The sequence below is a fragment of the Rhinopithecus bieti genome, unplaced genomic scaffold, assembly GCF_001698545.2.
Source record: "Rhinopithecus bieti isolate Rb0 unplaced genomic scaffold, ASM169854v2 scaffold_2453, whole genome shotgun sequence".
NCBI classification, from domain to species: Eukaryota; Metazoa; Chordata; class Mammalia; order Primates; family Cercopithecidae; genus Rhinopithecus; species Rhinopithecus bieti.
In genome coordinates this window covers 6752658-6779703 of record NW_016804447.1, presented here as the reverse complement: position 1 = coordinate 6779703, position 27046 = coordinate 6752658, and the positions used below count along the sequence as shown (strand labels likewise).

At 37.0% G+C, this 27046-nt stretch overlaps 2 protein-coding genes across 4 annotated transcripts in view; one reads left to right on the top strand and one right to left on the bottom strand.

Moving 5' to 3' along the window:
• Positions 1–861: 861 nt before the first annotated feature.
• Positions 862–19121, bottom strand: UBA5 (ubiquitin like modifier activating enzyme 5). Of its 3 annotated transcripts, XM_017868404.1 has the most exons (12): positions 17933–19121; positions 12831–12876; positions 12626–12715; positions 9773–9882; positions 8406–8492; positions 7668–7752; positions 6842–6946; positions 6538–6665; positions 3302–3437; positions 2952–3027; positions 2709–2815; positions 862–2200 (listed from the first exon to the last, which is right to left on the bottom strand). In XM_017868404.1, exons 1-12 carry the CDS (start codon positions 18091–18093, stop codon positions 2117–2119), a joined length of 1215 nt encoding a protein of 404 aa, XP_017723893.1. In that variant the 5' UTR covers positions 18094–19121; the 3' UTR covers positions 862–2116. The 3 variants fall into 3 exon arrangements, with proteins under 3 accessions (XP_017723893.1, XP_017723894.1, XP_017723895.1); XM_017868405.1 differs by lacking the exons at positions 12626–12715; positions 12831–12876 and adding an exon at positions 16369–16423 and having other exon boundaries at positions 17933–18119; XM_017868406.1 differs by lacking the exons at positions 12626–12715; positions 12831–12876 and adding an exon at positions 12567–12594 and having other exon boundaries at positions 17933–18119.
• ACAD11 (acyl-CoA dehydrogenase family member 11) overlaps positions 18533–27046 on the top strand; it is a 94456-nt gene continuing 85942 nt past the window's right edge. The window contains exon 1 of the mRNA XM_017868402.1: positions 18533–19015. Coding sequence (XP_017723891.1) covers positions 18867–19015 — 149 coding nt within the window. The 5' untranslated portion in view covers positions 18533–18866. The remainder of the gene's footprint in view (positions 19016–27046) is intronic.

Genomic DNA, 27046 nt, shown 5'->3' with positions numbered 1-27046 from the left:
AATATTCTTAAGTGGCTATTAGGTTTTTTGTGTTGTTCAGTGAAGAAACTAGTAATACTTATTTTCTGTACAACATTTTAGAAGAACCATAACTAACTTCCCATTAACAATGAGACAGGAATTAAAGTTGAGTATGTTGTTTTACTATCATTTTGAGTCTCTGAGGTAAGCAAATTTTGGGACTGCTTTTCCATCTTTCACATTAGAATCATTTAAATTTGATTCTCAGATTTGTAGTGTTTACAAATTTGGACAAATGCTATGAGTTTAGTAATACTAAATTCAATGATGATTAATTTTTCATAATCTGCTGCCTTCTTATGCAAGTTTTCATGGCCTGCAGACTGTCAAGAGTATTCTAGGATAGCAACATATCTATTACCAGATTTTTTTTTTTCTGGTAAAATAATCCAGTCGTTTTTAATGAAAGATATTAGACAAAAAAAGTTAGATTAGGTAAGATTTGGTGCAGTGTATGACACAGGCAGTGATGCAATGCCAACTTGAGAGCAGATAAAAGAAGGCAGTGAATTCTAGATATGATACTTTATCAAATTATAAAATTTTATAAAACCTTACTAAATTGATATGCAAGAATTTCCACAGGAAATTTATTTTTGAAAAACTGCATTTCATTTTTTAAATTCAAAACATCTCTTATACTAGAAATGCTATTTTACAGTTGAATAAGCTAAATTTTTAAAAAATGATAAAAGACTCACCAAGGCAACATAAATAAGTCTCAAGGCTAAAAAAAACTATCCTCCTGCTTTCCAGACTTTACTATAAACATAAGAATCACAGTATAATCCTAGCATCTTAAAACTAGTGTATTGAACACATTTGGTATTTGAGACTTTCTGAAATCAGTTTTTTGAACTTTATTTTACAAATCAGGAATGCACTTTTAATTTTTTACAACATTTTCTCCCTAGAGATATAATTTAGATATTCCTATCTTCAACGTAAAAGTCAAAATAGGAAATAAGCATAGAAACAGCCTACTGGCAATGGCTACACCTGCATGGTATTTATGAGTTTCCAAACTATTGGAAATTTATTTCAACCAAGGTTCTCTTAAGTCTTCATTACTTGGATGTAACTCCAGAGAAAACTAATTTATATCAATTTACAGTTTAGTGGTCATGATCAGGGAAAGTGATACTCTACCACTGACTACAAGTCATTGCAGAGGCAGTTTAGAATTTTTCCTTTATGCCTACTATACAGGACAAACCTTGCCAACGTCTCATTACCTTGAGAATCAAATTTAAATGAAGTATCCAGGAGCGGCCTAAAGAATGCGTGTAATCTGGATGGATTTTAGTCTAAATTAATGCCTTGCTCTTCAGTAAAGTATAGTAACTCCAGATATATGTTCCACAGGTGCAATAATTTCTATTCCTGGGTCGGTGCAGAATATAATTTATACTTCCTGAAATCAACTTTGTCTATTCATGAAGATAGCTGCTTTTTATTTGCCTTTGTCTCACTTTGAATATATATAATCCACAGGTTACAGACTTTTCCAATAACTACATTTCAACTTGTATTTCATCAGCAAACATTTGAGAGGACGTTATTTCATAGATTAACTATTTTGAATTCATTGTTGATCAAGTTAGAAGTAGTGGGCAATTTTCTTATAGAAAGCAATTCCAAACATAATGAGCAGATGCTTGCCAGCTCTAATCAATAAGCTGTATGCCTTGTCCTTCTCCCTGTATCTGAGAATCATGTACTGCTTTATTGTCCATGTCCTCATGCAACAGACACAAGGGATTACTGGAAAGAAAAAGATTACAGGATCAGATTTGTCCTTTCCCCACTCCAAAAGGCCAAAACATTTCAACAGCTATGTTTTCAAGTAAGATTTATATCCTACAATATCCTTTGAGGTTTTCTTACTAGAATGAAACATACGTTTTAGGAGAGTTAATGATTTCACTGGAGCAGGGAGAAATAGGCAAGTCACAGGATTTTCAAAAAGTATAACAATTCAGGTAAGAATATACATTAATTAATGTTGCCCTAAGTTTTATCAGTTAAATTTTTTTTTTTAATTTCAAGGGAAGAGGCTTTAACATGAGAAATAAAATATATCCCAGTCCATTATCTACATATTCTTCATCTTGGCCATGAGGTCTTCCAAGCTTTCACCAGAATCTTCCACTGTTACCTCAGTGACAGAATCTTCTTGCTATTGACAAATAAGGGAAATACAGTGAAAAAAGAACCATATAGAATTCTTGATGCTTAGGAATATATAATCAGTAAGTTTTGACCGTGCTCAACAGGGTTATAAAGTAAATTTTCTTTTTAGAAGACAAAGTCTTTTACATTCCCCACCAGTCTTTTGATTTACAAGGCAGTAATTTCAATATTCTTGACAGCTCTAGTATTTTTAAACGACATTGTAGCTAAAACTACCAATAAACAAAAATGAGATCTTCATTTAATCAAAATCTATTATACTTGGTTCATTAATGAGTGAATAAAACCATTTTATTCTATGTTTTAAAAGTCTAAAATAAGCTATAAATATTTGCATATTAACACTGAATACCTCTCTCACATCTTAATGCCTATAGCATAAAGTATCTTAAAACAGGAAATACTTCACTGGCATTACAAATTAGAATGAAGATGAAAGAAGAAAAATATTTTATATGATAGTTACATATGGGTAAATCATATTTTTGAAGTACCTTTTTTGGAATTGTGTATGCCACTGTAATTCCTTCAGGTAAGTCTGGAACTGGACCTGAAGAATTTTTCAGTTCCTCTTCTGAAACCTCAGATACCAGCTCAATACCTGTAAATTTGATCCTGTATCAGTTTTTAAGGAATTTAATAAGCAATAATTATTCAATTTGTATAATCTTATTTGATTGGCTACCATAAAAGGTTTTGTTTTATGCTGCCATTTCAATTTATAAAAGAACACCTACCCCATTCATTATCTTCATGGATTATCTCTTCTTCTTCTTGCATAACCTCTTGTTTAGGCAGTGCTGCTACCTTTTTCTGTAGAAATCAAACAGCATCAAAGTGTTCTTACTCATTCTCAGTTCTCTAAAGCATTAATCAAGAATTTTCCTTTATGACTAATATATACGACATTACAAGCATTAATCAAGAATTCAGACAGGCTTTTTATCTTACCAAAAGCAAGAAAGAACATTCATTTTTGAAGTATGGTGAATAAATTAATCATTTATCTTGTATTCCAAATCTGTTTAAGTTATTTATTGTCCTATGCAATATGATCCCTCATGCATTCTAACAGATTGCCGTATACCTTATATTCTTCCTGCTGCTTCCTGCAATTTTTGTCATCACACTGGGGATTTGGCTTCATGGACATAGTAGGAAAAAAATCCTGCATTGCATTGTATCCAAGGTAAAAACTAACAGTACCAAAATTTAACAGAAACCTAGAAAAATCAAAGTAGACTTAAATAAAGAAATTAAAACCATGAAAATACTAGAACAGTTAAATTTTTTAAAAATAACTTTGAAATAGGTAAATGATATACTTTTTAAATCAGAAAACAGAAATCTGCATCCAGAAAACAGCAATTTTCTCTTATTTACAGTGCCTGGCTCACAGTAGATGCTTCAGTGTTTATTGAATGAAGGAAAGAAAAGATTACTCCATTTCATCAACTGTAGAACACACTATTTTTTTGAACTTCTAATAAAGATTAAATGCTGGCAGCTAAACTATTACATGTCAACAACTTCAAGAAGCATGCTGATTTCAGAGAAGCTAAAATGTGGGAGAAGTGTATTTTTTAAATCCCTGAGATATGGTATTAAAGCTACTTAATTTTTAACATTTTATATGTAATTTACTATAAAATGCACAATCTTAAATGTATAGCTCAGTAAAATTTTGTATGAGTCTTTCATGGAACCATCACCAGATCAAGATATAGAACTTTTCAGCATCCCATGGCCTCCAGCTCCCTCCTGTCATCTTCCCAGTCAAATCTGATACTTTTTACTCTGTTGCCCATGCTGGAGTACAGTGGTGTGATCATGGCTCACTGTAGCCTCACCCTCCCAGGCTCAAGCAATCCCATCTCAGTCTCCCAAGTAGCTGTGACTACAGGCAAGCACCACCACGCTTGGCTAATTTTTGTATTTTTTTTTGTAAAGATGGGGCTTTGCCATGTTGCCCCAGGCTGGTCTCGAATTCCTGGGCTCAAGTGATCTGCCTGCCTTGGCCTCCCAAATTGTTGGGATTACAGGCGTGAGCCACTACACCCAGCCAATCTGATTTTTTTTATTAGGTTGGCGCAAAAGTAATTGCAGTTTTTGTCAAACGTAATGGCAAAATCCGCAATTACTTTTGCACTAACATAATAAAAGTTTCTATACAGAGAAAATCACATAAAAAAGATAAATGACAAAAGAAAAATATTTGCAAATATACATTCTTAATATACAACAAGACAAAAAAGAGCAATAACTATTAGCAGACAATTCACAGATGAATGTAAGTGTTCAACTTTTTTTCACAAATAAAAATAAAACTTAAATGCCTATTTTTTACCCACCAGAATGACAAAGGTTACAGAGTTTGATGATACCCAAAAAGGTATGGGTGAACCAGGTACTCCTAAACTATGATACAAATGTATAATCTAAACTATGATACAAATGTATAATCCTTTTGCAGGAGAAATTTAGTAAATATTTCATAAATTCAGAAATTCTACTTTAAAAAATGTGTACTATAGGCCGGGTGCAGTGGCTCATGCCTGTAATTCCTCGCACTTTGGGAGGCCGATATGGGCAGACTGCTTCAGCCCAGGAGTTCAAGACCAGCCTGGGGAACATAAGGAGACTCTGTTTCTACAAAAAATACATAAAAATTAGCTGGGCGTGGTGGTGGGTGCTTGTAGTCACAGCTACCTGGGAGGCTGATGTAGGAGGATCACTTGAACCTGGAAGGTGGAGATTGCAATTAGCTGAGATTGTGCCTCTGCACTCCAGCCTGGGTGACAGAGTGAAACCCTGTTTTTAAAAAAAAAAAAAATGTACTATAGAAAACTCTAGGCTGGGCACAGTGGCTCACGCCTGTAATCCCAACACTTTGGGAGGCTAAGGTGGGCAGATCACTTAAGCTCAGGAGTTCAAGACCAGCCTGAGCAATGTGATGAAACCTTGTCTCTACAAAAAATACAAAAATTAGCCAGGCATTGTGGCATACACTTGTACTTCCAACTACTTGGAAGGCTGAGGTGGGAGGATCACTTGAGCTCAGGAGGTTGAGGCTGCAGTGAGCCATGATTGTGCCACTGAACTCCAGCTTGGGCAACACAGTGAGACCTTGTCTCCAAAAAAACAAGAAGAAGAGAGCTCAATCTAGTATTCAGAGATATATACAAGATGTAGCCTGTAGCATTGTTAATTAAAAAAAAAAAAAAATTAAGTAGCCTACATGACCATCAACAGAGGGGCTAGCTAAATAGGACACATCCTTAAGAGAATACTTGGTTAGCCATGATTCCTTGCTTCTTTTTTGTATCAAACTATCAAATGTTTTGTTTAGACAGGGCCTACTGCTGTCTAAACAGGCTATTTGCTCTTATATGAAATAGCCCTAGACCATTAATTTGAGAGTTTATACGTATGCTTTTTTCAATTTCTTTGCTAGCAACTGACACTTTTTATTGATTGGTGCCTCCATGTGTCTTGTTGCAATTTGTTCTTATTATATTGGAGGCTTAGGGTATACAACTAAGCTTATTAAAGTTGTAAAATGAGGGAAAATAAATAGCCTGAATTAGAGAACACCTAAAGGGGATCTGCTTTTAATAAAGTATGAGTTGATTCATGAACTCTGACATAAATTTTAGCAGCAAAGAAATATTTTCCCTTCTTTTTAGCTATAGTTTAGATAGTACAGTTGCTGGATGTTTGTTTTTGGATAGCAGAGGTATCCAAAAGCAGATTTTAAGAATCTGTTTTTTTTTTTTTAAGTATTGTTAATGTGTTTTATATTAACACTAATATAAATGTTAACATTTTATGTATATATAAGTGTAAAATTTATAGTAACACTAATGTTTAATTACATTAACATTAATAATTACTCTTAGTCACATTTGGGTTATTTTTGGTAAGACTTAAATCAATATAGTAGAAACAAGTGTGCTTAAGTCTCCATCCACTGGTCAGACTTGGAAAGATTTAAATCATTTGGTTAATGCTTCATAAAAAAATATGCCACTACCATTGTATCATTTCATAAAAGCTATTCCAAATGCAGGGAGTAACTGACATTCATATATATTCATGTATGAATATTAATATATGTAATATTTAATATAGCAATATATATGAAAAGTAGACATACATATATAAAATAGAATGCACATGTATGCATATAGAAAACATTTAAAACTACATTTAAAAGTAACTATATACTTAGCTTATAATTTCAATTTCTGAAATGCTTTGTGAAATGTATTTATTTTTATTGAAAGCATATAAGACTATTCAGAAAAATTAGCCCTGACTTACTTTAACACGTTTTGTACTAAGATCCCAGCAACAACACCCATAGTGGTAGGAAGACTGGCTGCACAAACACCTTCTCGTTTCAGAGTCTTTTCATCAATATTTGCAGCAACTACAAGTGGTGGAGCACACTACATGAAAAAGAATAAAAGAAAACACATTTCGAAAAAAAAGAGGAATAGTATGAGATGTTCCAAATAGTATTCCATCCAAGTTTGTTTTTTCTTTGAATTGTAATACATTTTCAATGCCCCTAAGAACTCAAGTACCTAACAGTGAAGAATAATCCAAAAAGAATAATGCATACCGCAAAACAAGCAGATTCTCCAGGAATTATGAGCTGTATATGCCCTGAAACTGCATTTTCACTGACCCCAGATTCCATCCATGTTTGTCCAAGTTCATTACAAGCCTTAGTAGAAATGGGTGAAAACATAAGGAAAAAAAATAAAAGGGCAAGAAGTAATTTACAATACATTCTTTGAATTGAATGGATTACCAAGGTCTTTTAAAATTAATTTTCAGAACAAATGAGGTAAGTTGTAAGATAATGGAATTCCTTGGTAATTACCATACTCTATTAAAAAGTAAAGTGACAGTATTCAAGATGCAGTCAGTAAATATTATTAAATTGAATCAAAGTTTATTGGATTTCTTGTCAAATTAATGTGAAATTTCACTTTTCTAAAATAATTTCAGGAACAAAAAAAGGCAAAATATCATCTGAAAAGTTAAAACAATATTCAAAAGGAAAATAATTATTTTATTTTGAGAAACCAGGTTTTAGGCAATTTATACATATTTATACATTTATAAAATAAAGTAACAAAAGCTAAAACTAACGCTGACCAATAATTATTATAAGATACCAATTTAAGAATTATACATTTTGCTGTTTCACAGTTTACCAGCAAAAAGAGTAGGATACTGTAACACATGTCACAGCAGCAAGGCTAGACAGGTATCACAGCTATTAGAATAGATTTTAAGAGTAGGCTAAGAGAACATTACAAATAAAACACAGAAAAGGGTTTGCATTCAGAACTGTTTTTAGGATGGGGATTATATACTGATGGAATATACAGGAAAACAGCTAAATCCATGAATATATCTTGCACAGCAGGAATACTCACTGTATTTATTGTCATCCGAGCTTCAAAATTGTCCACACAGCTAAGAACTAGATCAACAGGTTTTCCTTCTTCTAACCCACCATTACTAGTCAAAGAAAATAAGTTTGAAAAACATCAGGACACAAAATACACTCTAATACATTATACTTTACTTGTTCAGTCCAACATTTATTCTTTCATTAAATGTTGGACTATAATTATCACATAACTGTGTAATATTAAAGATATATATATCAAGTATTGAGTAACATACAAATATAACATCAATGGTACTGTAGTATTACTTATTTTACAAGAACTACAAGGGTGAAGGAAGTACAAAGTATGTTCACAACAATTACTTTTTCACTACCGGCTTTCACATTTTTATTCATGCTTCATTACAAATGTAATAAAAGCTAATTGGATGCAATTCATTATTTCAGTGGTGGTCTGACAGTCTCTGAAGAAAACCATTTTCAGACAGAAGTACAATCTAGAACACAGAACTTAAAACTGACACTTTCTTCTTATATTGTAACTTACAGGGGTTTTTTGCTTGTTTGCTTTTTAATTGTTTTTGGACAATATATACCTTTAAATGATATTCTAATACATAAAATCACACAAAATTACTGTTCTAAAAAAATGGAAAATATATATCAATCTTCCTTCATTGGATTAATCCATAGATTTTCTAATAATTTTCTAATACTTGAGCTAGACATTATACAAAATATTCATAAATTAAAATTTTACCTTATTCTATCCATGAAATGTTGAAAGTTTTCCACTGTGGTTATATTATAGTTGTGTACTTCAAAAAGAACATCAGGATTAATGTTCCTAAGAAGGAAAAAGGGAATGATTATAAGCCTGTAATCCTAGCATTTCAAGAGGCTGCGGTGGGAGGATTACTTGAGTCCAGGAGTTCAATGACAGTGAAGCTATCATCGCACCCACTGCACCCCAACCTGGGGGACACAGTGAGACCCTGTCTCTAAAAAAAAAGTGTTTTAAAAGACCACTACTAGTAGCTGTAGTAAGAAAAGCTGTGAGGAAAAGAATTGAAAGAGCTAAAGGGCATTTAACATACCTTAGAGAAGCGAATTCAAGCTACTCAAAGAAAACCCAAAGTTCTTTTCTATCTCTTTTATCTCACACTTCAAGTACTAGGTTCATTTTTGTCATAAAGATTACAAAACTGTTCCCACCCCAATCAATCTAAGTGTTGGGAATTAAGACTTAACCATGTCCAGTAACTACTTACAGCTCAGCCTCACTTCCTTATTCCAGTTAAGAACAAATTTGGGGCCACAAAGAAAGTTCCTAAAGCAGGGATTGGGTAACTGTGGCCCATGGGCCAAATTTGGCCCACCACCTGTTTTTGTGCAGCCTTCAGGCTAAGAATTTTTTTCCATTTTTAAATGGTTGGGAAAAGAATCAAAAGAACATTTTATGACATATAAAAATTGTATCAGCCAGGCACGGTGACTCATGCCTGCAATCCTAGCATTTTGGGAGGGCTAAGTGGGCAGATGGCTTGAGTCTCAAGAGTTCGAGACCAACTTGGGCAATATGGCAAAACCCCGTCTCTGCTAAAACTGCAAAACATTAGCCAGGCATGGTGACAAGTGCCTGTAGTCCTAGCTACTCAGGAGGCTGAGATGCGAAGATAGCTTGAGCCTGGGAGATGGAGGTGCAGTGAGCCGAGATTGTGTTGCTACACTCCAATCTGGGTGACAGAGTGAGACTCTGTCTCAAAAAAAATTTGTTTTTTAATTTAAAAAATTAAAAATTGTATGAGATTCAAATTTTGGAGTCCAAAAATAGAATTTTATTGGAGCACAGACATGCTTATTCATGTTTGTGTTGCCTACAGCTGCTATCACACTACAACTAACAGTTGCAACAGAGAACATCTGGCCCTCAAAGACTAAAATATTTATTATATAACCCTATACATAAAAAGTTTGCCAACCCCATGTCCAACAGGTAAGAGAATTCTTTGTACAAGTGAAATCTGCATTTTATAGAGAAAAAGTAAGATCCATTTATATTAACTCATATCAAATACATAAAGTAAGATTTCACTGAATATGTTTCTTGATTGCTATTCCATTTACCTCAGAGTATGTTCTGCTGCTTGAACTTTACTTAATCCTGCTTGATGAGGTTGGAAGAAAAGTCTATTCATATTGGCTAGTTCCACCTTGTCATAATCAAAGAGTAGCAACTAAAATGAAAACAGTGGTATTCTGATGAAAAGCATACCAAAAAACTAAAAATATCAAAGAATAAATTAGAGAGCTTTACATTTAATTAGTGTAACAGTTTGATAATAATATTAGCTAACTTTACAACACTGAGTGCCATATATTAATTCATTGAATGCTCATGTGAGGCATGTAGGTACTATTATCCTTATTTTAAAAATGAGGCAACTACAACACTTGTCCAAAGGCCACTCATCTAATGTGAGGTGAAAATGGCATTCAAACTCAAGCATTCTCAATCCAGCATCTGCACCTCAACCACAATGCTTTGCTGCCTCTCTAAATAATTCACTCAAAAATTAATTCCCTTTCATTCCATTTTTTAAAACTGTGGCAAAATCCTACTTCATTTCCATTTTTTTGCTAAAAGCCAGGAATCTATTGGATAAATGCAATCTTTAAATAAGATAAAAACAAATGCTGTAACTTAAAATATAGTATAACCTGACTCCTTTTGTGTATATGACAGAATATATATACCAGTGACATGGCTAAAACATCATTCCAGATAGAATTACAAACCAGTTGTTTCCTGCTATATACTTAAGCCTGTTTCAAAAAGCATTTCACACACACACACATTAAAATGGCAATTAGATTACATTTCTTATCAATAAGAACAGGCTAGAGACAAGGACTTCCTAAGTCCCTTCTTGATATGAAATTCTGTGACTCTGTAATACAATTCTCAGCATACTAAACAATAAACACAAAAATGGGATTTTCTTCTCAATAAAAAAACTAAAAAGAAAAAAAATTAACCTAACCCATAACTCCTAGATAGCCCTTAATACCTTGCTAGAAAAGATCTCACTCTCCAAAATTTTCTAATCCTACTTAAGAGTCTCCAAAACATAGTTTATTTAAGCTCATCAATAAATATGTATTAGGTCAGGCTAAGTATTAAATGAGTTTCTGCCTCATAGCTTGTTTATACATAAGTTGCAGGAAACATTAAACTTGGGAACAGAAGGTCTGAGGTGTAACTCTGCCACTAATTAGTTCTGATTGTGGGTAAATCACTTTCACTTTTTAGGCCTGTATCTTCATCTCTAAAATAAAGAAGCGAGTATAGATCTGGTGATCCAAGGCACCCCAGATAACTTTAAAGAGATCCCAGAGGCTTTCAGGGATAAGAAATGGACTCTGGGTTTCCTAACATCTTCTACTTTCCTATTTAACCTCATTAATTTGCTTCGTATTTATCTGTTTTACAAATTAAAGAAAGACTTCCTGAAACTTACCTGTGTAGCTTCTGTTTACAAACTTGAGGGCACACTGGAATCACTTGGAGAATTTTTAAAAATACAGATGTTTGTGCCTCATCCCCAGAGATTCTTATATGGGGTGCAGTCTGGACACCAGAATTTTTTAAAACTTCCCAGGTGATTCTAACTACAGCAATATATAACTACTGTTCTACCTCTTTGCTACTCAAAATGTGGCCTGGTCTAGCTGCATTAGCATCACCTGAAGCTTGTTAGCGATGCAAGAGCACTTCTCCAAATGAATATGTAAATGATATGCAAATCAATCTTTGGGGATCGTGTTACAATACAGATTCTGATTCAGTATGTCTGGGGTAGGTATTGAGAGCTGATACTGATGTTACTACTTCAGGGACCAAACTTGGAGTAGCAAGGATCCAGTGGTTCTTACTAGTGTAAGCCTAGGAACATCATCATCAGGATCACCTGGGAGCTTGTTAGCGCTGTCCATTATTAAGTCCACCTGACACCTATAAAATCAACACCACCAGAGTAGGATCTGTTAATCTGTGCTTTAATAAGGCTTCCAACTAATTGTGATAACATATTCAAACTTGAGAGCCGCTAATCTCAATGACCTCTATTATCCCTGGTCAATAGAGGTCAGTGATCTCTAATATCCCTGGTCAGGGTGCTTAAGTCAGCTATAAGCAATTTTTATCCAGATTTTGTAAATCTTTTGAAAGATATTAAAATTTCAATAAACATTTTTAGTATTTTGGTGTTATTTCTATATTGATAAGTGAGTGCCAATTTTGAAATCACCTTCTTTTAAGAATTTGGGGTAGACCAACATATTAGAAAGCATTGGTAAACTGGGAGAATGCTTCCTTTACCAGAACAACAAATTAAAGGATACATAATTGTGGAAAGTTTATTTATTCAACCATTATGTATCTAACATCATAGACTTTGGCTTTGTAAATCTAAGAGTGGTAGACTGAATCCTGGTACAAGAAAGTTACTTCTTCCCATAATCTAAATAAATTTTAGAAAAAAGTAAAAAAGTACCAATTTTTAAAAATCCATCCAGAGCATTCTCTAGTTCAAAATCAAGAGTAGGAAAGGTACATGTTTTCTATTCTGTCTGGTATGTTTAATAAAATAATTGTTAGATGTTTCAGTGTTTCACACACTTTATCAAATTAACAGCCTTCTTTCCTAAGCTTCTATATCTAAAACACTTAAGTCCAAATTGTTTACATATTACTTCAAACAAAAACGTTTCTAAACACAATTAGACAATCTTTGTCTAATTAGAAATAATATCACCTTTTATTTGGGTGGGGATATGTCTCAACCCAAATAGAACAATCTAGATTAATACACTGCAAGGCAATAAGGCATTAGTAAAGAAAAAAAATCCTAATTTGTACCTGATTTACTCCAGGAGTGAGTAGTTCCCTATACAAGAGGCAAAGAGAAATGTTTTTACCTTACCAATGCCACATCTTGTCAGCATTTCAGCAGTCACACTACCTACTCCACCAACACCTACTATTGCTACGGCAAAGGTACGGATTTTCTGTGAAATACAAAATAGTATGTGCTGGTTAATAGCTCTTCATCAAATATGTCACCAGAAGTTATTTTAATTCACTGAATTCATCTTACAAAAACTTGGAAAGGGTTTATCATACCTCATAGTCGCTTACAATTCCCATTCGTTTCAATGCCATCAAGCGGCTTAAAACAAAGAAAAATATGTTTTAAAGCTTACAGTCTTTTAGGTAATAGTAATACAAACAGACATACATCATCACAGAAAATAAACACCAAAATATAATCATTACTAATCGTTTCAAAGAGGAGGATGCTTACAGGCTGGTTTTTACCAGATGAAACTAAATTACCCAGGTACCTTTAAAAACTCCCAAGTGTAGTCCATGAAACAAGATTGGTTTTCAAAAGCTATGTACTCTGATTTGCAGCCAAGATTGTGACTACTACTTAAATGTTAAGGGTCAAAGTTAAATTTCAACATTTTTCTATGCTTTGGTAGAATATGTAAATATTTAATGTTTTAATACTCAGATCTCCATCATCAGAGTAAATTCATGGCTGGAATTCCATTCTCGTTGCCTCTGCCCACAATGGATGATGTCTACTTTTAGTAAGCACCTACTGTATGCCAAAGACTCTAAGAGGTGCTTTAACTAGTTACTGGTAATCTGCAGTTTAAGTCTATAATTAATTCCCATTCATCTTCACTTTAAGGAGTCAAATAGTTCCACCATGCTTGTCAGGAAATTCAGCCTCCACCCCCATTTTCCACGCCCTCACTTTTAACTCTGTTACCATCATATTCCTAAACAACATGCTAACATTGTATTTCTTTTTCAGTTATAGTCAATTATCTGAATCAGATTTTGTTCTTAGCATTCATCCCTACTGCACACAGACATTTTCCATTCCACCAACCTCCCAATATTATTATATAGTCATCTTGGTTAGATGTTAACTCTTCACAACTGGGTCATGCAGTATATTAAAACTTACCCTTTCCTTTAACCCCCAACCCTGAAGTTAATAAGTGTGTTTCTCCTGATGCTTAATTTCCTATGTATTTTCACAAAATCAACTCCAACTTTTCACTAGTTGTCTAAAGTTCCTCTAGATACATTCATATTCATGAGGTATTTTATCAATTTCATCTTCTTAAAGATGTATCTCCTAGAATCTGACATGATATCTCTAGACTTACTGCACATACAGCTCCCTTCCTAAGCTCTTCCTTCATCATTATACTACAAAGTCTCTTAATTTCTTTATTCTGTATTAATCCACTGCTTCCTGTATGCTATAGCTCCCTAGTTCTAAAGTGTCTATGGATCAGCAACAGGACCACCTGAGAATTTAATAGAAATGAAATTTCTTAGGCCCTACCCTATAATCACCCACTGAATCAGAAATCTTGAATGTGGAGTCTAACAATTTGCTCTAACAAGCCCTCCAGTAATTCTGATGTACATGACAGTTTAAAAGACTGTCATCAATTATTTTTAAACTTACTCTCTTGCTGTGGTTAGAATATCTTCCAGTAGTTTTGCAAAGGGTACAGCAGAGGTAAATTTTGAGAACTTTCATGTCTGAAAATGTTCCTTATCAAAATTATGTTCTTCATAAAAATGACAAAGCAAAGGGCATATAATTTTGGGAAGCTACACATATACTCTTAATCGATAGTTTAACTTGGTAAAGAAGTCTAAAGTTAGAATTGTCTTTCAACATTTTAAGGTATTGCTCCAGTGTCTCCTAGCTTGTAAAATTTCACACTGTCCCTTAATGTGAATCTGTTCTCATCCCTTGTGCTGAGTTTTTAGTGAACGCTTTCAAAATGAAAACTCACATTTTCAGTTCTGGGAAATTTCCTTGAAGAATTTGGTTACTTCCTTGTTTGGTTTGTTTCCTGGACTGTCTGGAACTATTATTTGGAAGTTGGACCATTTGGATTTGTCCTTTATCTTCTTTCTCCAATTATCTACCATTTTAGTTTTCTGCTCTATTCTCTGGATGATTTCTTTCGACTTTATTTTCCAACACTTCTACTAAGATTTTCATTTCTATTACCATCTCCATTTGCAAGAATCCTTGATCATCTAACTACTTTGCACCTTGTTCCTGTATCATTTGTACTATATCTTCTCTCATCTCAGGATACTAATGATAATTTAGGGGGATGTGTTTCTCTTACATAGTCTATCCAAGTTGCTATTTTTATTTCTTTCATGTTAGAAGTTTCTCTCATCCTTTGTTCTGTTCATATTTAAGAGTGGGACACGATAAAGGTAACAATATAGGCAACACTGTTTGACTTCACTGGCCTGACTAGTTGAGAAATCCACAATGTCAGTGTCTTTCAGTCTTTCCTCTTGGCGCCATCAGATTCCCTAGAGAATAATCTTTCAAACTCCAACCTGAGTTGGAGTTCCAACCCCACGATCAGCTGTTGAAAGTGAAGAAGCAAGGCTGGGAGTCTCAGCATTCAGTATGTAAGCATTTAGTTTACATTCAGTCACAACATTCAGCATGTAAACAGTTTACCCCTTCCTTCAGGTACAAAGACCTGCCCCAATTCTTGGAAATCTTCTATTTTAGTCTTTCTAATGAAGAAATCTATACTTTCCTCTTCTGGTAGGGAAGGAGTGTTTGCCCAGTTACCCACAGTGGAGTAGGGGATCTGGGGCTTTGTTTCTTCAACAGATTTTCAACTGAAAGTTTTGGGTTTTTTTAGCCCTCGCTGAAGTTCTCCAAGTACCTGTGTCTATTCCTGAGCTTTTGGGGATTCCTGCAATAAACTGGGTTGCAAGCTTAAGATTAAACTTCTCTGAATCTATTAAATCAGTTACCTTCACCCATCCCTTCTCTAGTTTCCAAATTGTTACTATAATCAAGTACAGGGATGCACCCCTCCCCATAATTTATATTTTCAATGGGAGTTTTCTTTTAAAAAATTCCTTTACTGTCATTTTAGTGAGGTTGGTTAGAAAGTGATGGCAGATCCATCACAGGAATTTGCTATCCTTACCTTGATGCTCCCTTCAATCTTTAAATAACCTGAAAAGCATGGATGGTAACCCCCTTTTTCAAATGAGGGAAACAGTTTGGGTTAATCAACTGCCCAAGATTAGCTAACTGGCAAACAGTATTCTGAGCTGGGTTTCTGGGTCAGGATTTGATACCAGGTTTTCTAATCTCAAAGCCTCTCCAGTTTTTCCACAAGCTTATAACTGTATTCCATAACACATAATGTTACGGTTACTTGTGTTGTTTAATATCCCACATCCATGTAGTCTCTCAAACTGAAGCAAAAGTCAGGGGCTTTATATTTCTTTTGTATCTCTTGAAGCAGTTAAAATGGTGTTGAACACATACATACCCCTTTCCTATAACCTTCTGTACTTCATCATAATTCAATAACCTGTAATTTATCAGTAATAACGCTGTATTTTATCATAATTCTTACCACCTGTACTGCAATGCACATTTACTTTTCTATTTATCTCACACTCATCTGGTAAGCTCTACAGGAAAAAGACCATGTCTACTTTATATTCACAGTGTCTGCGCATAATAACTACTCAATACAAAGTAAATAATATTGTCAAGGAGGACTGGAGACGAAAAGGTACTCAGTAAATATTTGCTGTATGAACAATTCAAAAAATTAAAGCTGACCTTTATTAAACTTCCATATACCAGTGAAGAGCTTTGGGTATCAAACTGCCATCTCCTGTAGAGCAATTTTAATAAAGTCAATGGCGCAAATCAGATAGGAAATACAAAATATTGAGACTTGAGTTCTGAAAGTCTTGTTTGTCATCATTACAATGTCAAGGGATCATCTCATAGTAAAATAATGTCTGAAAGACAACTTAAGTTCATGACCCATATTCCTCTGCTTTTCATTCTGGAGGGAAAATTTCAAAGTCTTCATTTGTAAAATTTTAAAATGTTTTAAAAATGTCAAATAGTTTCCACTTATTCTGATTAGAGACGTCAGTTCATGCTTATTTAATCTCTAAAAATTTTGGACCATTAACCCTTCATATTTGGCAACACAGTTAAAACAGTGCACCCTAAGACTTCTACTGCAGCTTTATGTATCACAAACTAAAACCTGTTTTAAAAATAAAAACTCTTATGCTCTTTAAAGGAAAAAAGCAACAATAAAATCTTCCTTATCTACTTTAGCACTATACAATTTTTAGCTACACGACTTAATTGTTTTTACTGGGGAGATGGTTCATGAGAATTTTACATTAAGACAAATCTAATGCAAGACAGGCCGTATTATTTACTACCAAGGCATGAACCTGAGGTGGCTGTCTAAGCCTCAATTTTCTCACCTATATAACGGGGGTAAAATAGTAGCAATCCCATTGGGTTTTGGTGAGAGGAGACAATGCATGTAAATTGCTTAGCACAGTGAAAGCTCAATAACTGCCTGCTACTAAATGCACCTAGCAATAAAATCTTGTATAAGATTTACCATGTACAAGCGCTACTCTAAGACCTTTATACACACTGATTTTTTTCAATCCCCACAACTGTGACAGAGATAGATATTACTATTATCTTCATTGTATAGGTGAGAAGCTGAAGCGGAGAGTTTCACAACTTGCCTAAGGTTAGACAGTTATTAAGAGAGTAGTTAGATTTGAATTGCAATCAGTCTGGCGGTAGAGTCCCTACCCTAACCATTGCACTACATTCCATCTGCTGAATTGACAGGCTTTATTAGGAAAGAAGAAAAGAGAGACCTGGGCAGTCTTGGTAATGTCGAATGGTTTGAGATGTTAAGGAGCACCCGAATATCTCAGATTAGCGCTAACCCCGCTCTCCCCCACCCCGCCCCCATTTAAGATGCATTGATAAGCCTTTATGAAACTCAAAGTTTACCTTAGCAGGTTTTACATCTTCTAAAAGTTCTTACTATCAGTCTTATACACAGCGAGGTGGACTAATTAAAAGGCAAGGGCGATAGGAAACTGGACACACGTCCTCAGCAGGCACAGGAGCAGCACCATATGGCTGACTCACTGGAGGTTTATTAAAAAGAGAAAGAATATCTTCCGATCAGTACTAAGATGTGGCCTTGCCCATTTGGGAACAGGATTCCCAGACCAAGAAAAGGGTGGAGGGAGTCCGCATGAGCGGGACGTGGGAAGCTCCTCACTTCTGACCTCACGGAGCCTGACCTCGTCTCCCGCGCCTGCCTCCGACTGGCGACGCAGATTACCTGTAGGGATTCGAATCCACCACCTCTGAGCTCATCTTCTCGATGCGGACCCGGCCGCCCCCTCCTTCACCGCTCCCCGGAGCCCGCCGATTTCTCTCCTGGGCAAGTTCCCTCTCCAGCTCCTGGACCCGCTGCTGCAGCCGCTCCACAGACTCGGCCATGGCTGGGACTCCGGCCGCCAACGCTCCCAGCCCGGGCCTTCGCCGCCGCCTTCGCCCCACGCTGCTCGGCTGGGTTCGCGAAGGGTACTTGGGGAGGCACCCAGCCGCTGCCTTCCTAGCCCAGAGACCTGAGGAAGTGCACCCAGCGCCTCACAGACAGACACGTCTCCTTCACGCCTTCCTCGGAGCCGCTTCCGGTGCGTCGCAGACATCGCTCCCCCTTAGCAAAAACCTGGCTCTTTCGGCTTCCTTCCTCACTGGGTAGGCTAAACCCGGCCGCAGCAGGACCGGGGTGATAAGTGTCCAGGGCAGGAGGCCTGTGATGCTGCCTTTCTAACCGGGTGTCTAGGAGAACAGGGTCTTTTTATTCTTGGGCTCGAGGTCCTGACGGGCCTTTTTCTGAACCGGACCCTACAGTTCTTCCGCCTGCTGATGCATTAAATTTGAGGATGGAAGAGGCTTCTGCGTTGTTCCTTGTGCGCAACGATGACCGTGGCTTTGCTTTCTTTAAAATTGAGGCCTCCAACTCTGACGCTGACTGGAGAAGTGAAATCCGAACACACATTAGGCTCTTCTGGCACTTGGCTAGAGCTAAAACCTCCAGATTCAGCGGGCAAGCGTTGCTCAGCAACGGCGCGTAGGGTGTATGTGGTTGGCTGGAACCAGACCCCGCCCCGGCCTCTGCCCGTGCTCTGGGGGCGTTGCCCAATCCTGAAGGACTTCTGCCCTCGAGACCTGTGGATTCTGCGTTGCAGTGGCCTGCGGGGACGATCATGAAGCTAGGTGCTACTGGCGAGCCAGATTTGGCCGAAATGCTGCCCCAGCACAAGTTCGACAGCAAGTCCCTGGAGGCCTACCTAAACCAGCACTTGCCTGGCTTTGGGGCCGAACGTGAGGCTACGCTGACCATTGCCCAGTACAGGTATCGACGCCAGCCTTTGCCTCCAGCGGAAACAAATTTGTGCATTGCGTTTTCCTTCCTTTGGCCCTGGGTGGTTTCCTAAGTTTCTCCCACCCCGACTGCTTTTCCTGCAGTCGGTGGACGCACCCTGCAGGCATGAGCTGCTATTGCCGGCCTCCCGAATTCGATGCTGGGGTCTTCCCAGTTGGAGGGCGGTAATGGAAGCGCAATAACGTTCACCATTCCGCTATCCAAAGGAGTCTGTGTTAAAGGATGGATTTATGTCCTTCGAGGATTCACCAAGGCGATTAAGGGTAGAAATTCTGAGAAATAGATGCCTCCTTTTGTAATACAACCATTAGATCTTTTTCTGAGAAGCTGGTGTAATTCCGTTTGGCCTTATTCCGGGAGGCTGAGTTAATGACACCAGATGGAGGATCCGAATTCGAGTACTAGCTTTTCCACTTAGGAGGTCACAGCACCACTTTGGGCCTCAGGTTTTTTGAAGTGAGGTAATGCAACTGGGTGAGAGGATCCTGAGAATACCGTTCCCTACCGGGAATCTGGCTTTAGTCTGATGTTTTACAATAGATGATACATTCTTAAAACTTTATTCTAAAAATAACATTGTTACTAATACAGGGCTATAGAAAGAGTCCTATCATTCAGAAAACTGGATCTGTCACTTGCTGTCTGGGAGTTTAAATATGTTACATAAACATTCTGAGAACCGGTTTCCTAAGTTGTAATACCTGTTTTAATTAGTCTTATTAATGAAATGAAGTACCGTAATATAGGTGAAAGGGCGTAAAAATTGCAACAACACAGTATGCTAGTGGTATTTTATCACTGGCATTTATATTCTTTGACTACTGATTTTGGTGAAAATTAAAATTGTAATAAATGAGATTGATCAGGGAACATTTTAGGGTGTAGAATCAAAAGGTCCCATGTCCCAGTAGATATTGGAGGATGAAGGAAAAGGTGGAATAAAGAATAGCTGAGATTTCTGGGCCAGAAGCCTTGTGTTGTGACAAACTAAAACAGATCAAAGTTCAAATTTCAACTATTTCAATTGCTGTGGAGTTTGGACAAGTTGCCCTTTGAGCATCTAGTCCTGCTTTGGCAAACGGGAGATAGTAACGTTCATATTGTAGGGATGTTGAAGAGGTACATAACTGAAAGAGACTTAATTCTGAACCAAGCTGAATGTTAAACCATAATCGTGTTAAAAAAATGAAATTAGTTTGGTATAAAAATTGCTTCCAGAAATGTTGTATAAGCGTGGTTTAATAAATATATACGGAACTCTGGATCCCACAGAGAACACGCATTCATTTCTAGGACACGTGAAAAGTTTATAAAATTGAAAACACATAGGCCATGAAGGAAATTCAAAAGAATCGATCTTTATATTTTGAATATATGTGTTTTGGCCAGGTGCAGTGGCTCACACCTGTAATCCCAGCACTTTGAGAGGCTGAGGCACGTGAAGCACTTGTGGTCAGGAGTTCAAGACCAGCCTGGCCAACATGGTGAAACCCCCATCTCTACTAAAGATACAAAAATTAGCCGGGCGTGATGGCATGTGCCTGTAGTCCCAGCTACTTGGGAGGCTGAGACAAGAGAATCTCTTGAACCAGGAGAGGGAGGTTGCAGTGAGCTGAGATTGCACCACCACACTCCAGCCTGGGTGGCACAGTGAGACTCAAAAAAAAAAAAAAAAAAAAAAAAAAAAAAAAAAAGAAAGAAAGAAAATGTGTTTTTTTAAATGCCAAAAGTTTAACAGAAGACAGCTAACAAATACATGTTTATAAATTAATTGATTCATGGATTAAAGAGCCAATAATCTACACAGACAGTAGAAAACTGTCAAAGTTCAGTGTACAGAAATCAACTGCATTTCTCTACTTTAGCAACAGTTAAAATGTAATTTTCAAAACTTATAAGAGCATCAAAATATAAATTACCTAAATAAAAGATGTGCAATACCTTTGTAGAGAAATGATAAAACTTTTATTAGGACCTTAAAAAGAATTTTAAAAAATGAGAGATGTCATGTTGTTGAATAGGAATATTCAGTATTGCAAACTTTTTTCTTCCAATCGATCTATTGATTCAAAGCAATGACAATCAAAATCCTAATTTTTTTCTCTAATTTGAAAAAGTGCTCCTAAATTTTATGTGTAAGAGCGAAGGGCTAAGGATAGAAGAAACATTTTTAAAGAACCACACGGTGGGAAATTTGAATTAAGATGGTATGATATTAGCACAGAGATAGACAAACCAATGAAATAGAATAGACAGTTGACAGAAAGACCCACATATTTATAGAAGTTTGATATGTGACAGTGTTGGCACTGAGAGTCAGTGGGGGGGAAGGAAGAACTTTTCAAGTAGTTATACTGGAATAATTGTTATCTATATGAAGAAATAGAAATTAGACTCTTTATCTCACACAGTTCCAGGTAGATAAAAGAATTGAATGTTAAAGGCAAAACTATAAATGTTTAGAAGATGTGTAAGTTATTTTTATGACTTAGAGAAGAAAAAATTTTAAAGACAAAAGCAGAAACCACAAAGGAAATGATAAATGTTCATTAAAAGACTTCTTAAAGTGAAAAGACAAAAGAAAATATTTTCAGTGCATATAATGGTTAAAATATTCAAAATATAACTATAATAGCTCACCAGAAAAATAGGTGAAAACTTGAAGGTGCTCAACTTCATTATACTGTAGTAATAAGGGAAATGCAAATTAAGAAAAAAACAACACAATGAGAAACCATTTCACACCACCAGATTGACTTCTTTTAAAAAATTTGACAATAGGCCAGGCACAGTGGCTCATGCCTGTAATCCCAGCACTTTGGGAGGCCGAAGCGGGTGGATCACCTGAGGTCAGGAGTTTGAGACCAGCCTGGCCAACATGGTGAAACCCCATCTCTACTAAAAATATGAAATTAGCTGGATGTGGTGATGCGCACCTGTAATCCCAGCGCACCTGTAATCCCATCTACTTGAGAGGCTGAGGCAGGAGAATTGCTTGAACCCAGGAGGCAGAAGCTTTAGTGAGCTGAGATTGCGCCACTGCACTCCAGCCTGGGTGAGACAGAGGCAGACTCCATCTCAAAAAAAAAAAAAATCTAACAATATCAAGCATTGGTCAGAATATGGGGCAACAAGGACTCATATAGGGGTGTGAATTAGTATAGCTACTATTGAAAAACAACTTGACATGATCTTGTAAAAAATGAAGTTGGGAAGATACACATGCCCTATGAACTAGCAGTTCTACTCATAGATGTATACTCCTGAGACTTTTCCTATACTAGAGTATAAGGGGACAATCTACAAAGATGTTCATTGTACTGTTTGTAATAGCAAAAATCCAGGAAACAACACAACGTCTATAGATAGAGAATGGATGAATAAATTGCAGTGTATTCACATAATGAAGTACCATACAATAGTGAAAATGATTCAGCTACAGCTATACATAACACAGAATAAAAAACATGAAGAAATGAACAGTATATTGTGTACAGAGATAAACTTCAAGGGAATGATAAATATAAAATTCAAAACTAGTTATTCAAGGGGAGGGACATACAGGGTTTCAAAGACAGTAATTTTCTCTGGGTAGTGAAAGTGGTGTTTGTGGCATTACTATTCCTCATGCCTTATCAGTTTTGTAAGTACTCTTTTTATCTGCAAGATTTACTTTTAAAATCTGCAAAAATTAAATCCTATTGGAAATACAAAATATTTAGAACTAATCAATAATGAAAGCATTATATGGCTTGATACAACAAAACTTCTGATTTGCAGCTGAGTGCCTAATATGTATCTGGCACTGTCTCAACCACTGAGGATATAACAATAATCTTGCCTCCCTGGAACTTCCATTGTATTTGTAGAAAACAGACAGGAAAATCAACTTCTGAACTTCACAATGTAGAAGTTGATGTGTAATATGGAGGAAAAAAGAATAGGGAATATTTGGGTGTGGGGCAGGAAGGCTTCCTTGAGCACATGGCATTCAGCAAAGACTTGAAGAGGGATGAAAATGTGAGCCATGTAAATATCCAGGAAAAGTGGTTCCAGACAGAGGGGACTGCTAATGCAAAGGCCCTGAAAGGGGTGTGTGCCTAGTGTGTTGAGGAAACAACAGCCCAAATGCCTGAAGTAGTGTAAGCAAGGGCAACAGGGACCCTGTCGGGCAATGTAGAGACTTCGGCTTTTACTTTGAATTGAGATGGGGAGAGACTTAAAACAGGCTGGAGCAGAGGAAGGAAGTAATCTGTCTTTAAAAAAACAAAAACAAAAACCAGAATCTCTGCTTCTTGTGTAGAGTGTTGACTGAAGGGGCCAAGGGCAGAAGCAAGGACACCAATGCATTACAGTGTTCCAGCAGGGAGATATTAGTGGCATGGACCAGAGTGGTAGTGTAGAATAGGTAAGAAGTGGTCATAGTGTAAGTATACAGTCACATGCTGCATAATGACGTTTTGGTCAATGACGGACTGCATGTATGGCAGTGGTCCCATTAGATTATAATACTGTGTTTTTACTGTACCTTTTCTATGTTTAAATATGTTTACATACACAAATGCTTATCATTGTGTTACAATTAATTGCCTGCAGTATTCAGTACAGTCACACGCTGCACAGGTTATAACCTAGGAGCAGCAGGCTGTACCATAGAGCTCAGGTGTGTCCTGTTGGGTTCGAATCAGTCTACTTATGCTAACTCCAACCAGCTGAGAAGTTTCACAATGAATCAGGACCAATTAAATGCATAAGAATTCACGGTTTATTGTGTGGCTTCCACACATCAATCCTGTAACTCTATCCAACACACATAGGCAGTAATAGAGAGGGGAAACACAGCAAGTAGCTTGGGAGACCAGCACACTGACTGAGAAAACCAGGTTTGGTTTTCCTCAGAATGCCCACTGACCCGGGTGGTGGGTAGCTGCTCTTTTCCCAGAGGGCTTACCACAGCCAAAGGAAAGGAGGCCTCAGAGTTCTCATGGGCAGAGATTCTGCAGGCATCTCAGCCATGCTTTTGCTTTCTCTGAGGCCTTTACAGCTCCCCACAGAAGTGTCCATGGCCATTATCTTCAGCTGACTTTTAGCTTCACTTTCTTGTCAGGTGTCGGGGTGCCTGGCCACAGCAGATGCTATCTTATCACCTCAGTCCATATGCTTACTACTCTGAGGGGTCAGTGATTTCACTGTAAGCTGAGTCACCTGTCATAAGTGACTCAATTTTGAGACATTTAGGATCACAAAACATAATTATGTATCAGTGCATAGTAGGCTATACCATCTAGGTTTGTGTAAGTGTACTCTAGGATGTTTATACGTGACAAAAATCACTTAACATATTTTCCAGAACATATCCCTGTCATTAAGCAATGCATAACTGTATTTTGAAGGATTTACTAACTGATTAGACGTGGGCTAGGAAAGGAAGAGACGAAGATTATTTCATTTCTTCCTTGGTAACTTAAAGTATAGGGTTATTATGAACTGAAATATAGATGACTGTAGGAAAGCAGATTTGGGGGGAATTTGAGGAACTCAGTTTTGGAGTGTTGAGTTTCAAGGTGCCTTTTGGACATCCAAGTAGATATGTATAGTAAGCAGTTGGTTATATCTTGAGGTTGGGGCAGCAATCTGGACTAGACATATAAATTTGGGAGTCATCGACAAAAAGAAGATATTTAAAGACATGAGATCGAAGGTCTTAGAAAATAGTTCACATAGAGAGGCGGTTTGGAGACTGAGTCCAAGGCACCCCAATATTAAGAAGTTGGCAGATTAAGAGAAACCTACAAAGGAGTCTGAGAAGAAGTGGTCAAAGAGGTGGGGGAAAACCATGGTTTGTATTAGTGATCTTGAGAAAGTAGTATTAATGGAAAGAAGGGAATGAAAGCTTGATTGAAATGGGTTTAAGAAGATAGGAGGACGTGTAAACTCTTGAGGAGTTTTTCTACAAAAGGAAATAGGAATGTTTTAAGTAGAGGGGGAAGTGAGGTCAAGACAAAGCTTTTTAAAAAATAACATCATATTTGTATGCTGATGACAATAATCTAGAAGAGAAAATTTTGTGTAGGAGAGAAGCCTGGAAAGAAGTCCTTAAGAAGGCAGGAATCTAATATGCAAGAGAAGGGGCTGCGCTTAGAAATGTGCACATCCTTCTGCAGACTCTGGAGGGAAGACAGAATATATGGGTACAGATTATTGTATGCAGTAGATACAGTAGTGTAAGCTTGTGGAAGTTCTCATCTGATTGCTCCTATTTGCTCATTGAAATAGGAAACTAGGTAATTAATTAGCTAAGAATGAAGATGGAGAAGAAAGTGTTTGAGGTTTGAGGAGAGAGAATTATGAAACAGCCATCCAAGAGAATGGGAGAATGAATAAGCTAAGGAAATATTATTGCCAGATGTGGTTCATTTTGAGGTTTGCTGAGGTCATGAATTTGAAGCAAGAATAGATACTTTAGTAGATATTATTAATGCTTTCCCCAGATCCTCTTGGATCCCTTCTTAGTGTTGCTGTACATGTCTTGCCTTTGTTGGTTTTTGCTTCCAATGAACATGGCTCTTTTTTTCGCAAACTGCCCTCAGGCTGCTGGAGCACACTTTGCTCTTACTGTTGGAGTACCTGAGATGGACCTTAACCACTAGTGATTCAGAAGTATGAAATCTTCATTATCCTTGCTTCAGAGACATGTTTTGAACTTCGACACGGCAGAGTTCTCCCATTATCTTTACCCCTGCCCACACAGTGGTGAGATTAGGCTGAAGCTACCCTCTAAGGGACTTTGTCTTAGACCACACCCTTGCTTGTCTTTCTCCCCTTTCTTGACCTGCTTCCCCAAATGTCTTATTAGTTCCCCAAACATTTCCTTAATAAGTCATTTGTATATAATTTTTTTTCTCATGGTCTGTTTATTGGGAACCTAACCTAAAACAGTAATTATGACTGTATGTGTCTTTCTTCAGCTATGGCCAGTTATATCAGTGTAAGCAAAAAAAGAAAAAAAAATGGATTTAACATGGATGGGAGTTTTGCCAAGCAAACACCATGAAGTGAGGAAAGGGCAAGTGAAGTGTACTGAAGGTGTATTCAAGGTAGTGGTTATATAATTTACTATCAAATTTAACCTAGTTAAGAAAGAATGTATTAGTCTGTTCTTATGTTGCTAATAAAGACATACCCAAGCCTGGATAATTTATAAAGGAAAGAGGTTTAATGGACTCACAGTTTTACATGACTGGGGAGTCCTCGCAATCATGGCAGAAGACGAAGAGCAAAGGGATGTCTTACATGGAGTCAGGCAAGAGAGAGTGTGTACAGGGGAACTCTCCTTTATAAAACCATCAGATTTCATGAGACTTGTTCACCATCATGAGAACAGCACAGGAAAGACCCACCCCCATTATTCAATTACGTCCTTCCAGGTCTCTCCCACGATACATGGGAATTGGGAATTATGGGAGCTACAATTCAAGATAAGATTTGGGTGGGTCCACAACCAAACCATATCATTCCACCCCGACCCCTCCCAAACCTCATGTCCTCGTATTTTAAAATGAATCACGCCTTCTGATAGTCCCCCAAAGTCTTATTTCAGCATTAACTCAAAAGTCCACAGTCCAAAGTCTCATCTGAGACCAGGTAAGACCCTTCTGCCTATGAGCCTGTAAAATCAAAAGCAAGTTAGTTACTTCCTAGATACAATGGGGGTATAGGCATTAGGTAAATACACCTGTTCCAAATCAGAGAAATTGTCCGAAACAAAAGGGGCTACAGGCCCGATGCAAGTCGAAAATCCAATGGGACAGTCTTAAAGTTCCAAAATGCTATCTCTTGACTCCATGTTCACATCCAGGTCACAGTGATGCAAGAGGTGGGCTCCCACAGTCTTGGGCAAAGGACATGGTCGGGGGATATGAGGTGAATGGCAGTATGATCAGTAGATGGTAGGTCTAGGATTGATTGAAGGATTCTTGGAATTGAGGTACTAGCAGGAGT

Coding starts and splice junctions, on each gene's coding strand:
- UBA5 (XM_017868404.1), bottom strand. CDS start 18,093: ATGGCCGAGTCTGTGGAGCGGCTGCAGCAGCGGGTCCAGGAGCTGGAG. Junction 8,493..9,772: donor GCAGCAGAACATACTCTGAG/GTAAATGGAATA, acceptor TTTCCTTCTTAG/GAACATTAATCCTGATGTTC. Junction 7,753..8,405: donor CATTTCATGGATAGAATAAG/GTAAAATTTTAA, acceptor TTCTTTGACTAG/TAATGGTGGGTTAGAAGAAG.